This window comes from Sander lucioperca, chromosome 8, assembly GCF_008315115.2.
Source record: "Sander lucioperca isolate FBNREF2018 chromosome 8, SLUC_FBN_1.2, whole genome shotgun sequence".
In the NCBI taxonomy this organism is placed as follows: Eukaryota; Metazoa; Chordata; class Actinopteri; order Perciformes; family Percidae; genus Sander; species Sander lucioperca.
This window is the reverse complement of record NC_050180.1, coordinates 39,246,284-39,261,401: the sequence shown is the minus strand read 5'-3', so window position 1 is coordinate 39,261,401 and position 15,118 is coordinate 39,246,284. Positions and strand designations below refer to the sequence as shown.

Sequence of the window (15,118 nt, the reverse complement as noted above, 5' to 3'; positions counted from 1 at the left end):
GTATTAGGCATCGAGGCCAGCTGTGGATTAACACAATTTGCACCTTTTCTCGGTGCAGGTAACACCCGCACATCCCCATGGAGGTCCAAGTCGTCCGATTTGGCCTTTGGCTCCACCTTCACAGCCTTTTGTGTTAAAGCCAAAATAAAAAACACAAATTCAGATAAACACAGAAAGACGGACGTCTCTCAAAGAGCCAGGTTTTGTAAACCGAAGATATTATATTTACAAAGAGTGAATTCAATTCAAAAGCTGTAATGAAATAATGCGAGAGAATCTAATTTAACATCACTGCACCCCACTGCTGTTTTAAAATGCTTGAACAACTTCTCGGGGCGTTTTGTTTCGTCCGCGGTGAACTGAGACACTGTGGCATTCATACCATTTTCTCTCACATCCTGCCATCGATCCATCACTTACGGGTGGGGACCCTAACATAACAAGCTCATGATATCAAAGGTTGGGACATCTGTGTTTTATATGTAAAGACCCTCAAAACACCTGTCAAAGTCCACACTCCACTTGACAAGTTTGACATCTCCAGAAAGACCCCTGGTACCTCACAGAAGATGTTTGTTTTTTAACCGTTGTCTCTTACAGTATGTTTGATCAAAGTTGGATTAAGTCTTTTAGGCTACTCCCAGACTCCTTAATCTATCTGTGAGGGACATAGGCTAACTAAAACGTAAATTTTACTCATTCACACTTGACGAGCTCTAAGGAAACAGATCTAATGACTTATCAAAATAAAAACTGCTGTTTATTTAGCTGTTTTTGTTTGCTTGTGCAATGAAGATAACTGTAACTAGGAAGAGTTCAGTTAACTTTGGTACAATCATTTCTCAAAGACACACTAGGGATGGTAATAAATAACTGTTTAACCGTTATCTGACATTAAAAATTGCTATCAGTTTAACATTTCTAACATTAAACAGTTAAAAACAGGGGGGTGAAACCCAAATTTGAGTTTCTCTGCCAAATAACGTTAGGCTAACTGACTTTTTAGCTAGCTAGCAAACAATGTAATGTTTTGTTTTGTTTAGGTATAGCTGCAGGATAACTACAGACACTGACCGTTAGCTAGCAAGCAAACAATGAAAGGTTTTGCTACAGGCTAACTAACTGTTTTTTTTAGCAAGCTAGCAAACAATGAAATACAGTATTTTGTTAAGGGGGTTAAATATTTTGTTAATTTTGTTAAGGACTCTTATATCAAAAAAAGACATTTAGTAATTTTAAAAAACACAAGGAGGACGAGTAGTTTGCAGGAAGAGAAGGAGAAAAGAAAGGGGGAAAGGGAGGGAGGGAGGGAGGGAGAGAAAAGAAGAGTGACGGAAAGGGAGGAAAGAATTTAAAGAGGAAAAAGAAAAGGAAGAAAATCAAAGGAAGGGATTGGAGGAAAGGAAAGAAGGAAGGAATGATGGATGAGCAGACCAAGTGAGGGAGAAAAGAAAAAAAGAGGAAAGATGACGCAAGGGAGGGAATGAAGGAGGATGAAAAAATGAGTGAACGAAGGAAAGATGATGGAAGGGAGAAGAGATAACGGAAAGTGTTTGTTGTGGAGCTTTTGGTGTTTTTCGGCACACAGAGAGGCCGGGGCTCAGAGTGCTGACGAGAGGCTTAGCCAGGGTTGAGCCACCGTGGGCGGAGCATCACACTGTGAGAGGGGAGATGGGTGGGATGGTCGGATGGGAGAGGGGGGGGGAGGGGGCTGGACTGCCCTCTGACACGACCCTGTCATATGAGAGGGGAACCAACACGTAGGCCTGCCAAAAAGCTCAGGTGAAGGTAAGACACTTATTTTATCCACTTCAGTAACTATTTATTCACACTGTGTGCACTTGGGATTCTACTTTTTTCAATTGTTTATCTTAATGTTGACACCAAGTCTGTTTCCACCAGATAAATTAATAATACGTCCTGAAGCAACAAAGCATCAGGACATGTTTATCTGCTGGTGATGAGCAGCACACCTTACCAGTGTGACAAAAACAAAATAATCTCTAACAGAAGCTGGTTCAATCTTCAGCTTGTTTAGCATTGCACACTAAATATGATACACTAGGTATTCTAGAAATTCATCTGGACAATGTGCTCTCAGCAACCATTCAGTCGGTCTGAATGACCCGACACCTCTCACAGCCTACACAGGACAGAGGCTCACATTCATCACACACAGCCACACTGAAAACCTACAGTCAATAATAAAAAAAAATGATATTCCGCTGAGAAAAATAATAAATCATAGCAGTACTACCTAAATATCATAAACATGTAGTGCATTTTATATTTCATGAGTTTAAAGTGAGAGATAAAAGATAGTGTTTCCAACAAAATGTTTTAGTAAAAATATTATTTAACATAACTTTTTTATCATTATAACTATTTTCAAAGACTCACAAAGGCCTTATTTTAAAGGATTGTTCTTTTAAAAATCTAAGCTCAGTAAAACGAAGGTTTTAAATCTATCTCAAACACATTCTAGTTTAACCTTAAAAAGCCCACACAAATCAGAAAGCAGGTATGTATGTACAGTATAGTGTTGTACAGTGTGTACGTAGTGTAACATTGTTTACTACTGTAAAAGGTGTGACATCAGAGGTCATAGTTTTTCTTTAGAGACACTGAGCATGTATTGTGCAGTACTAACATTAAATGAAAGTCTGTTTGTGTTAACCTGCTTTACAAATGTTGAATGGAGCTTTAAGAATGAACTTTCATTCAGTATTGCACTGCCCTCAAGTGTTCACAGTTGAAAGCTTATACAGTGTTCTTAACTAGAAAAATATTACAGTATAAAGGTATCTGTATGTACTGTAGTACTACGTCTAATAAAGGGATGTTTTGTTTAGTATAAAAAGAAACAAACACAAATGTCCAGGTATAAATACATGAATGAAGTACACACTATGACTATGTCTGTCTCCACTGTTTTACTCCTAGTAGCGGTAGTTGTGACTGTAAAACTACAAATAGTTTCACTAAAAGTCATAGTTAACATAATAAATATAAATGATAAAGTGTATTTATAGAGCACTTGTCATAATCAGCAATTACAAAGTGATTTAGAAAGGTAAGGCAATAAAATAAAAACTGAAAAAAGTTGATTAAATAGTGAGAACAAAAGACAAAATCAAATACAAAATACACATATCATCACTGTCAGGCAGAAAACCTTGTATTTTCATATTTTATTATCTTAACATCTTTTCATAAATCCATGCTATTGGTCACCCTTTGTGTCGGTCTGTGGGTTTTACAAATATTTAAACAGTGACGAGGCAATTTCATCTGACTTCGTCTGAGAAAATTACCCCAATACAATTTTTTTAAATTAGCCTTTTCTTCATTTCCTGAAAAGCAACAGTTTTGGACATACAAGGTTTTCGCCCGACAGCTGTGGTATATATGTACACATCCACTCTGCCATATACTGCATAACATATGCACAGAGACATCAGGCACACAAACAACTTCACACACATGCCAGATGTTTTCTTATCATTATTATTCTTCTGTTTGTATAAAATCTAAATATTAAAAATATATTCCAACACATCTTCTGCACTGTGGTACACTTTATAGTAGTACTAATAATAGTAGTAGAAATGATAACAGCAGGTTTGGTGGTTTGAATATTAATAAACTGAAGGTAGTATTGACAATGGTTCTTGTTGCAGTAGGCACAGTAATAACAGTAGTTTCTAGCAATACCTAAAGGTACGCCCAAGGGTGACCATTTTGTATTTGCCCTGATGTATGATGGGATAGGCTGCTCTGCCTAAAGATTAGGTTTAAAAAAAAATGGTATACATGTTTCTGCTTGCTGATTGCTATTTTGTCCTTATATTGTGTTTGACTTTTGATGTGAGATTTCCTCTGCTTACAATGGTCTGTCATGTGACTTTACCTGTTTGCACTAATCATGTGACTTCTTACCTATGCTTATTGACCATCTTATCACTTGCCAAAAGTTATAAAAGACAGCCCAAAGGCGACCAGTTTGTACTTGCCCTGATGAAGGCCTTAATGGCTGAAATGCGTAGGCATGTTTAAATGACTTAGCCAAGAAGACATTAAAGCCTTTTTAAACTTTACCCTCTCGAGTGCCTCAGTTTCCTTCAACCCTTTTAATATTTAAGGTTGTTGTATCATCAGTTTGTACAGCAGCAGTGTTGTAGTCGTAGTTGTATTGGTATCATCATTTGTGACATAGGATTTGTGGTAGTAGTAGTAGTAGTAGTAGTAGTAACAGTGCTTTCTGTTTTGGTTGTGGACTGTTCACAGGTTATGAGTATGTCAGGAGAGAAGTTCTGCTGAGAAAGAATGAACATTTGTAATCGGTGAGTAAACTTTATGGAGGTTAACAATCTTGATTCCCTGTTTACACATTGCACTGTCCATATATGCTCAAACAGAAAAAAATGAAAAACGGCTGAAAACTATTGACACAACAGGATGTTTTTTTTCTCTCACTTATCTAGAAAAAACAACTTTTTCATTCTTCAATTTTTTATTTTATGTACCTTGTTACTACAAATTATACAGATTTGTACTGACTTAACTATGTAGTTTAGGATGTAGTTTTAGATCAATCAATTTATTCTATTCTATTCTATTAACTCATGTGTTTATTATTAATTATTTATCACTCAGTTGATTGTTGAGTGGTAAAATATTTTAAACCCTGACATTGAAATATAACACTTAAAAGGTGATAGATATCTTAGTAAACACTAGGTTCATAGCAAAATATGTCTACTAACTATATTACTATATTATTCCCTTTAAGACCACCTAAATTCATGAAACACAGTTAGCACACTACACATGTGGACTGTCACTGGAAGAGGTTTGCACCTGTACTGTCTCTTAATTTAATAATGTTTGTTGTTTTTCAAGTCACTCATGCATTCAACTGGAAGGTGCTTCCTCAGGAAATCCTCTGTACAGTTTACACACAAACCCTCCATCTGTTTATATTTTTTAGGGTAGATAGATAGATAGAGCTATACTTTCTATTCTAAAGGCGTCATGCCTGAGCCCAACACCCTGCATAGGTGCTTCTTCAGTTTACTTAAGACGAGGACATGTGCAGCTAATTTTAATTCTAAAATCAGTTTTTCATTACATGAAAATGTCCATTAAAAGCATAAGGTGACATACTTAAATAACCTGTTTAGTCCAAAACCACCCAACTATTCAAATTACAATGATGATATCAAGCAGAAGAAAATAAGTAATTTATCTTACTGCTAAATTACTTAAATGAAGTTGACTAATCAACTAATCATGCCAGCACTACCTTGGCAATCCAACATTGCACTGACATCCTGTTTGACCTGCTAAGAGAATATGTTAATCAATTTGTGTGTGTTAAGAACAATCAAACTTAGAATTACTCAAAACTCAATTTATAGGACGCACACATCATGGTTGGGGTGGAAAAGAATGAACAAAAGGAGTAAGGCTGTACATACAGCCTCTAATGAGTATGAGGGTGATTGAGTAAACCTGAAGGGAAGGGGGCGTTTGATAGTACCTTTCCTGACTCAGGAGTGGTCATGTGGCCTCTTCTTAGGGTCTTTTAACAACTCCAAACATGTACTTGACAGATAGTTAATACTTAATAATATGCATATAGACCTGAGTCCTTCTTCCAAGTCTAGGTAGTCTTGACTAAATGTTCTCCAGCTGTTGTGTGTGAGCACATCTGCATAAGACAAAGTGTGGTTGTTGTTGATGATGGTTATCTTTTTATTTATTGCTCAATGAGGATATTAATCAGATTGAACTCATTGTTTTATAACAGCATTCTATAAAAGTGATTATTTTTAATAGTTACCAATGTGAAGATTACTAAAAGAGAGTTTTCCTATGAGTATCCCATGTATAGTATGCATGTGTTAGCATGTAGGCCTGCGTACACAGCATGTAAATGTGTATGCCCGTATGTACTACTGTGTGTACCATCTGGACAACAGAGCACTGTGTTAGAGACTCCTCTTGTCCTCACTATAGTTGGAGTCACCATCAGCACATTTCCAGCTTGTGTAAACACAATAAGAGCAAGGGTCACTCTCTGGTCACATACACTGTCAGTGGCTTTCACAGTGGCTCTATGGAAGTTTGAGTCTGTCTGACACAAAAGCAACACTGTGGACACAAGGATTCATCTCTGTTTTAAACCATAAAGAAAAACTAAAAAGTAAAAGAGTTGTTTTACTTGCTCAGATGTCAAAGTGTGGAAGCTTGACTGGTGAGTTGTTGACGACGTGATTGCGCTATATTTGCTGATACAAGGGCAGATTCAGTTTGCGGGGGTGATGTTGCAACTTCAGTGCTTCATGGAGGCACTGTCATGTGAGGGCGGGGGATTTTGTTTATGAAAGATCCATTTTTGTGGTAAGTCTTGAAGCTGAAAGTTCTTGCATTTAGAGAAGTTTTTTTTTTTTTTTCATTTTGAAGTTGAAGTGTCTATTTGCTTGTTGGAGCCTGCAGCTATTTGTCTCAACTGCAAGGAGCAAATCGAGTTTCCAGATGACACATGGTTTAAAATATGAGAATGATGTGACTGTACATGAATTATGCTTAACAAAACCAGCAGTGCAACATTGAGTAAATATATATTTTGAATGCTGAAGTTTGTAAGCATATGGTGAAATGACTTATCTTGACATGTGTTTTATGATTATTCAATAGGAAGTAATAATTTATATTGATCGTGGATTATCTCCTTCCTTTCCTGCATGTTTTATTGTGTGTTTTATTCTGCATGCCGATATCACTAAGCATCATATTGAACGCAGATTGTCTCTGTTTGCACATAGAGAGGGAGGCCGCTGTGCAGAGATGGCTATGGTATGCCTGACGGACTTTGAGGAGTATGCTAAGGAGCATCTCTCAAAGGCCACCTGGGATTATTATGCAGCTGGAGCAGACGAATGCTGCACCAGGGACGACAATCTACTGGCTTACAAAAGGTGCAGTGGGAAAAATAAAGTTTACCCAGATGTTCAAGCTCACCACAGATACACTAAAGACCTTTTTCACGGCAGACATTTGACATGTCATTGTAGGAAAAGCACAGGTGTATTCAAAACCATTAATGATGGCTGCATTCCACTTAGGAGAGGCCCTGGTATTGTGCATGATGACTCACTGAAATAGCTTACTGGGACACTTGATGGAATTGAGCTGTGAGTGCTTTTCCTACTATGACAAGTCAAAATGTCTGCTGTGAAAAAGGTCCATTTAACTCAAATCACATTAATGTGTATTTATGTGCTGAATAACATAAAGATTCATCATTGGGGTTGAGATAATTTATTTTAAGATAGTTTTGATACTAAAACTGAAGATCATAAGGACACAGCCTGTACCTTCCATGGACTTTAGACTGCTGTTAATGATTTCTGTATATAGGCTACATTATGTGAATGGGATGCCTTATAATCATTAACAGGCAGTTAAACTTTACTGAGTACCATTGTGTAGTTAATAAGGAACTGTTTTGAAAGTTGCATTAACCAATGGTCATGACTTTTTTTTTTATCTTGTCAGAACTCTTCCTTCGTGCATTCCTCTCAGCCTGTTTTTGCTACAACAATCCTGTTGCTAAGGATTTGTTTGCTGGTGCATTTGGGGTCAGGTTAGACATCCCCCCCCCCCCCCCTGCAGGAATAAAGGCTGGGTTGTGTCTTGTAAAGATGATCTCAAGTAGCTTTGGGAAAAATAGAATCCCAGGAAAGAAATATGACTAGTCCAGTGAAAAAACAGCATGTTGTCATTCCCTGAATTTCTTTATTTGACAATAGTGGTTATAAACATTTTGCAACAGGTTGGTTTGGTTCCATGAAAAGATGTTCCTTTTTAACAGTTTTCTAACAATACAATGTCAAATAAAGCTCCCAATAGGGTGGGGTAATATGACCATACATACTGTGAAACAATACACATTGGTCCACCATCACAGATTTTGTCATACTTTTCCCATCGTTGCAGCTATCACTTTAATATCTGTATTATATGGTGTATCAGGTCAATATGGGCAATGTTTTAAATTAATCTTTTCTTTTGGATCAATGTGAGAAAGTATCTTTCTTTGTCAGTTATTTGATTAGGCAAAAACAGACATCCCTATCTGTTTATGTGATACCAAAAAACATCTTCTTAGTTGATTATATAAATTATATATAATTGTGATATTATGATATTGTGATATAAAATTACATATATCATAATAGAGGGTCTTATGCATATCGCCCATTCTTTGCTCATTTTTTAGGGATTTACATTTGGTGTTATTGTTACATGTTCATCTGTACTTCACACTCAGGATCCGTCTCAGGCCTCGTATCCTGCGGGATGTGTCGGTTAGTGACACGCGGACCACAGTGCAAGGGACAGAAATCAGCTTTCCAGTTGGTATCGCACCTACTGCCTTTCACTGCCTGGCCTGGCACGAAGGAGAGGTGGCCACCGCTCGGGGTGAGGACTGTGTCACAAAGTCTCATAAACCCTTTAAAACCCTTTCTCAAATGGGGCGACTCAGAAGAGATCATGTTGTTTTTTTTTTTAAAGTTCCTGAAAAGTTTGTATTTTTAAAGGGGAACTATGCAGTTTTTTTAGCTTAATTTACCTTAACTGAACAGCTTCGGAGTCATTGGAATGGTTATATGACTTTTTTCTGGTTGAATGGTGGTCGTCTCGCTCCCCCCTAGCGCCTGTGAACGGAAAAAAGACCCTTGCATTTTTAGGCCAGCGAGCCGCCGGCCTCAGCGTCAGGAAGTATCGTGTGATATCAGGTCTCGCGATGTAACGAATTGCTTCACGGCACTGCACTCATACGCCCATTCAGGAACCGGCTAACAAGGTAGCAATGGAGTTTTTCACACTATCGTCATGGCTGAGCCTGCAAAAAAGAAGCAGAAAGCTAGGAAAGCATTGTCGGAGGAACAGAGAAAGAGGAAACGGCAGACTGACCGAGCGAGGAGTCAGACACAAGTAAACATAGGAGCTGCCAAATATCTATTCTGAAGCTGTAGGGGGAGCTCTATAGAGAAACCTGCAAGCAAAAAGTGAGAAAACAGCGAAGAAATGGCCAAAACTGCATAGCGCCCCTTTAAGACACACGTTTTTATCCAGTAACATTGTTAGTATACATTTCCAACACTAGATGGGAGCATAAGATTGTGATAATCTTGTGTTGTCAGGAATATACTGTAGGCTAGTGTATTATTATTTTTTCTCTTTGGTCTGTACAAACAATAATGCAGCCAATAACACTTTTCTTTCATTTCTGAGAGTCTGAGGTGCATGAGTATATAAAAAAGGTCATAGCTTACTGTGACACTGAACTCCTTAAATCTAAATGTAAATTCCATCTTCAATGACTACAGTAATAACTTCTCAACTTCTGTCTCACAGCCACTGAGGCTCTCAACACTTGCTACATCACCAGCACTTACTCCACCTGCTCAGTGGAGGAGATTGTGGCAGCAGCACCAAATGGTTACCGCTGGTTCCAGCTGTACGTGTACCGAGACCGGAAGCTGTCTGAACAGATTGTGCACCGCGTAGAGGCACTGGGCTACAAGGCCCTGGTCCTCACGGTCGACGTCCCCTACACCGGGAAGCGCCGCAACGACATCCGCAACCAGTTCAAGCTGCCGCCACACCTTAAGGTCAAGAATTTTGATGGAGTGTTCCAGGTAACTGTTTTTTTGTGTGTGTGTGTGTGTGTGTGTGTGTGTGTGTGTGTGTGTGTGTTTTCAACATATTCAAGATACCTTTAAAAAATGTAAAAACATAGCAGAAAAAGACATTTAAGAGACAAAACCAAGATAAGACAACAGACAACAAGGTCCAACTTAACAAGAGCTGCTTGATTCACTATTTAACTGATGTAATATTGCATTCTTATTTTACTTATGTTTGTACTGTTACATCAGATTTAAAATTCTAGATGTCTTGTTCATAATCATCAGTGGTGGAATGTAACTAAGTACATCTACTCAAGTACTGTAATTAAGTACAAATTTGAGTTACCTGTACTTTACTTGAGTCTTTTCTTTTCATGCTTCTTTCTACTTCTACTCCGCTACATTTCAGAGAGAACTATTGTACTTTTTACTCCACTACATTAATCTGACAGCTTTAGTTACTAGTTACTTTACACATTAAGATTTTTGCACACAAAACACATGTAGTTTATACATCTGAAATGATTGGACCATTAAACACTTAGTTGATTGACAGAACTGTTTGGATCGTTTCCAGTTTCTAAAATGTGAGGATTTTTCTGCATTGAGTACTTTTACTTTTAATACTTTCAGTACATTTTCCTGAGGATGCTTACATACTTTTACTTAAGTACCATTTTCAATGCAGGACTTTTATGAGTATTTTTACAGTGTGGTATTAGTACTTTTACTTAAGTAAATGATCTAAATACTTCTTCCATCAATTAATTTTTACACATTTCCCGCCATATAATTACATTTCTAGATTGTCAACTTCAGATACAATTATTGCTCATCTAAGTACTTTGTCACTAATATAACTGCTGATTGCACACGACTACTACGTGTCTTGAGAAAGGTCCTTGTGACCGAAACGTTGACCGACCAAATAAATCAATGCAGCGGTGACAAGTGCTTGCAGGATTTTGTTTTTGCTTTTTTCTTTGGAAATAAAAGTCATATATACCAAACATCCAACCTCCATGTACCAGCAGGGTCATAGTTGCCCCGTAACAATAATTTAGGCATTATCAGTTAAAAATACAAGCAGTAGTAGTCTAGAGTACATTTGCATATGAAGTTATGCTTTTTACCGCATGCACTATAAGCAGGAGACGGCAGCCCCAGAGGAGTATGGGATCCCAGCCAACACTTTGGACCCCTCCATCAGCTGGAAGGATGTGTACTGGCTGCAGTCCATCACCCGTCTGCCTATTATCATCAAGGGAATCCTGACCAAGGAGGACGCCGAGCTGGCTGTGGAGCATGGCGTCCAGGGCATCATTGTGTCAAACCACGGGGGGAGACAGCTGGACGGAGGCCCAGCTTCGGTACTTACAGTATTGACCATGTTACTTCTTAAGTTAGATAAAGATTAAAAAAAAAGAAAAAAAGAAAATGTAATGTCATGTTTATAAAGGGGATGCAAATATAATGTTAGTAGTTGTAGTAGTAGAATAAGAGGTAGTAGTAGTAATAAATACAGAAGTGAGCAGCCAAAGCAGTAGTAGCAGTAGTGGTGTGGCTAGTAGCAGAAAAATAACAAGTTGTGGTTTTATGTTTTTCCGGAAGCAATTATCTCCAGGGAGTCACTGTACTGAGTGAAATAGAGAGGCAAAGTCCCTCCCTTTCCTGTGGACCTCATGGGACCTTATTTCAGGTGAAAAATATGTATGGTAGTGAATGGGGATAGACTAATTCTTTTTCGATCCCGTTTGAATTGAGCCATGAATTATACATACGATGTTCGTCAGTTTAAAAGATAATTTTGCTACTGCAAAAAGTCTTCAGTTTGTTGTAGAATTGCTGTAGTACCACTTAGTTTTGTGTAAAACCGCTCAGTGAACTAGCTAAATATCTCATCTCCCACAATTTACATCACCTTGCTTGATGCTCGGCTTGCCCACTAGCTAGCTAGCTTAGCTATGTTCCACAACACATGTAAAGTTATCTTACCTGATGTGTTTAATCCAGCGAAGTTTTATTAGTTTAGATGTGAAATCCAGAGCAAGATAAGTTGCTTGTGTGAGTAATGCCCCTGACACCGACTTGAGCGTGTAATACGTCTCCATAACAGCAGGCGGTGCTAATCTGTATTGTTGCCCAAAAAATGAAAACCGGCAGCTGATTGGATGAACACGTCACGTGGGTCTGGCTGCTCCCGGATTTTTCAACCGGGCATAATGACGGCTCATTCAGAATACAAGCTCATATTTTACGAAGATAGTTCACCGAAACATGTTTCTGAAAACATTTTAAGCAAGAAATAGGCCATGCAGTCTTCATTTCTGATCGACAAAGGTCAGTTTAAAAGATTTTCGTCAGATTTTGAGAGGCTTAGTCACGCTCATCCCACTCCTCATTTCCAGGTTAGCACTCCACCAATCAGATTGGTCATGGAGTCCCACTGCCCGCCCTCCGACGCAACAAGTCAGGTCAGCCAAAATGAAGGCCGACAGCTCCTCGGACGGACGACGGCACGGAACACACCGAACAGACTCGAGTCACTGACCTCGCCAGACTGTCCGACGGCCGATTATCGGGTTGGTGTGTCACTGCCTTAACGTTACACACAGACATCGAAGCTTCAGAGAGACATCATCCATGCAACTTTGAAGTCTTTCTAATTACGTATTTTCATAGTCTTATACAGTACTTCAACAGTTTTATGACAAACGGAGACTTTCTTGACTTGCAAAATTATCTTTCAAATTGACGAACATCATATGTGTAATCCATGGCTCAATTCTAACGGAATCAAAAAAAGAACTTGCCTTTCTCCATTCACCAGAGATTTGTCCGAATTACAATAACATCCCATGGTAGTCCACCGGCAGGGGAGGGACTTCTATATATTGCCTCTCTATATTCCGCCCCATAACCCCTTTTTAAAAGAGTAGTTTTATTTTTATTTTTTACAGATAATACAAGCAAGATAGAAAGTGTTAATTTCTGAGTTTTGGGGGGTGCTGTGCTGGTAGGCAAATTTTCCTACTTTTGGCGGCAGTAATCAGTGTGGATGCTCAAATCTTTGTCGTTATAGTTATCATTTTTGGTGTGGACGGCCGTAACATTAGGCCCATATGGTCAGCCTATGGAGAGGGTGTCTCTATGAATTTAAGTAGGCCTACCTGTGTCTATGGCTAAATAGCAAATATACAAAGTACATATCAAAACACTAAACTAAATGCAAAAAAGTCATGAATCTATTACAAACTGTGGCAGGTGCAACAGGGGCAAACAAACACACATTATTGATACTTAAAGGTCAACTTGTATAACATATGCAGCAGCAGCATCACTGCAAAAAGTGATATATATATATATATATATATATATATATATATATATATATATATATATATATATATATATATATATACATTTGATGTATAGGAGCTATTAAGTCAACCCCCATTAATGCAGTTGGCTTATAGATGCAGGAGAGACACAGCTGGAGTTAAGAAGAGAGAAACCAGCACTTGAATGCTGTAATTTCACTTTGATCGTTTCTGTATTTGCAATGTTTTTCTCTTGGGTGGTTTCATCTAACTCTTGTCAAGAAAGCAAATAAGGGTATTTACCAAAATATCAAACTATTTACTGTCACCATTAGTTACAGTAGTGCTAGTTGTTATACTATATTTGACAGTGAGTTGTAGATAGTATGAGTGTGTTCTGGTTTTGAGGTAGCCACAGTTAAGTAAAAGAAGTAAAACTTTTAAAATAAAACAGCACGTTGTGTGTTAACATTAGTGCTCACGTAATCCTCTTTCAAAATAAAAAATAAAAATGAAATATAGCCTGTGTTACGTAACATACAGGGTCCAACCTACAGTGTGAAGTGTAGTACGAAAAGCCAGTCAGAAACACATCTACACTTACCAGCCTGTGCACTGGATCTTTAAAGTAAGCTGGCCTTGTTACATCTTTCACCTCTGCTGCTAACAGATTGACGCACTGTCGGAGATCGTGGACACAGTTCAGGGCAGGATCGAGATCTATGTGGACGGAGGCATCAGGACAGGAAGTGATGTATTGAAAGCGCTAGCCTTGGGAGCCAAGTGTGTTTTCATTGGCCGTCCAGCAGTGTGGGGCCTTGCATACAAGGTACAAACAGCAGCACTGTGTGTGTGTGTGTGTGTGTGTGTGTGTGTGTGTGTGTGTGTGTGTTGTGTGTGTTCTTGGTGTTTCTTTTCATTGAAATATTATTACTGGCAACTATCTGGCTCTCTCCACTTATTTTCTCAACAGTTAAAGTTTATCGTTGAAAGTCATTGACGTTATTGGAGCTATAGGGCCTTGGTTTAAGGTTTACAGATAAATCTATTCTTATTTTGAACTGTTAAGTTACTGTTTGCAACTTGGGAGCTGCTATGCTGTCTGAACTCAATAAAATTCTTAACAGAAACTAACATTTTGATGCACTGTAACTTTTGCTAACAGGCCTACTGTGTGGGATGTGATGCCAAGTCTTTGGCTGTAAAAAAAAAAAAAAAAAAAAGAAAGAAACAAATGACCAGTGAAATGAAAGTTTCTCTGTAAAGAACAATCACATCTTTAAAACGAAAGATGACATGCACTGATGTTGATTTTGATTATAGGATCACAGATGATATTGTGTCTTTTATAGTAATTATGGGTCCTGTGTGATCTTTCAGGGTGAGGAAGGATTGAGGGAAGTGCTGCAAATCTTAAATGATGAGTTCCGTCTGTCCATGGCTTTATCAGGTGAGAGACGTGAGGTCAAGTCACTAAAACTGAGAAGTGCTGTTATATGTTGTGCCAAAATGAGCAATAAGCAATATCCTGTCTGAACTAAAACAACAGGGTTTTTTTATGTATCCGATCCAGGTTGCAGGAACGTGGCAGAAATCAACCGGAACCTCATTCAGTGCTCTAAACTCTAACAGACCAACAGAGGGCAGCACTGACCATAACGCCACCCACTGGACAGGATTCTGCAGGACTGAACCAAACCAACAGTGATGAACAAGAGCCTGAGACACAAAGAAACTGAAATATGTTCACCTCAGAACTCATGACTTTATCATTTTAGAAAAACCGTTTCATGCAAGAGTGGACGAGTGAGAAAGTTGAGGGTCGGTGGCATATTTAGCAAGTGAATAATGAAAGTGTTTTCTTCTTTTTTTGGCTTTTGGATTGAAAGGGGTGGAGGCACTTTGCATGAAAACAACAAACTTCTTTTGGTTTTATTGTAATAAATGTAACTCTTAATGACACACACTACGGTTTGAGATGCTGACGGTGAATAAACGTCTGCTGAGGTGATGAAGATCTGTTGGCTTTTTTTTGGATCTATTATACATGTAAGCATGCGATAACAGACGTATAGTCGTGTAGCAGAAATCTGA

General features: G+C 38.4%; 1 protein-coding gene across 4 annotated transcripts; it reads left to right on the top strand.

Moving 5' to 3' along the window:
* Nucleotides 1–1,712: 1,712 nt before the first annotated feature.
* hao2 (hydroxyacid oxidase 2 (long chain)) lies at nt 1,713–15,041 on the top strand. Of its 4 annotated transcripts, none has more exons than XM_031312074.2 (9): nt 1,713–1,788; nt 4,288–4,343; nt 6,831–6,983; nt 8,339–8,490; nt 9,430–9,713; nt 10,856–11,074; nt 13,695–13,853; nt 14,405–14,474; nt 14,598–15,041. In XM_031312074.2, the coding sequence occupies exons 2-9, from the start codon at nt 4,327–4,329 to the stop codon at nt 14,651–14,653; spliced, it is 1,110 nt and encodes a 369-aa protein (XP_031167934.1). In that variant the 5' UTR covers nt 1,713–1,788; nt 4,288–4,326; the 3' UTR covers nt 14,654–15,041. The 4 variants fall into 4 exon arrangements, with proteins under 4 accessions (XP_031167934.1, XP_031167898.1, XP_031167992.1 ...); XM_031312038.2 differs by having other exon boundaries at nt 10,853–11,074; XM_031312132.2 differs by lacking the exons at nt 1,713–1,788; nt 4,288–4,343 and adding an exon at nt 6,043–6,259 and having other exon boundaries at nt 10,853–11,074.
* The last annotated feature ends 77 nt before the right edge of the window (nt 15,042–15,118 follow it).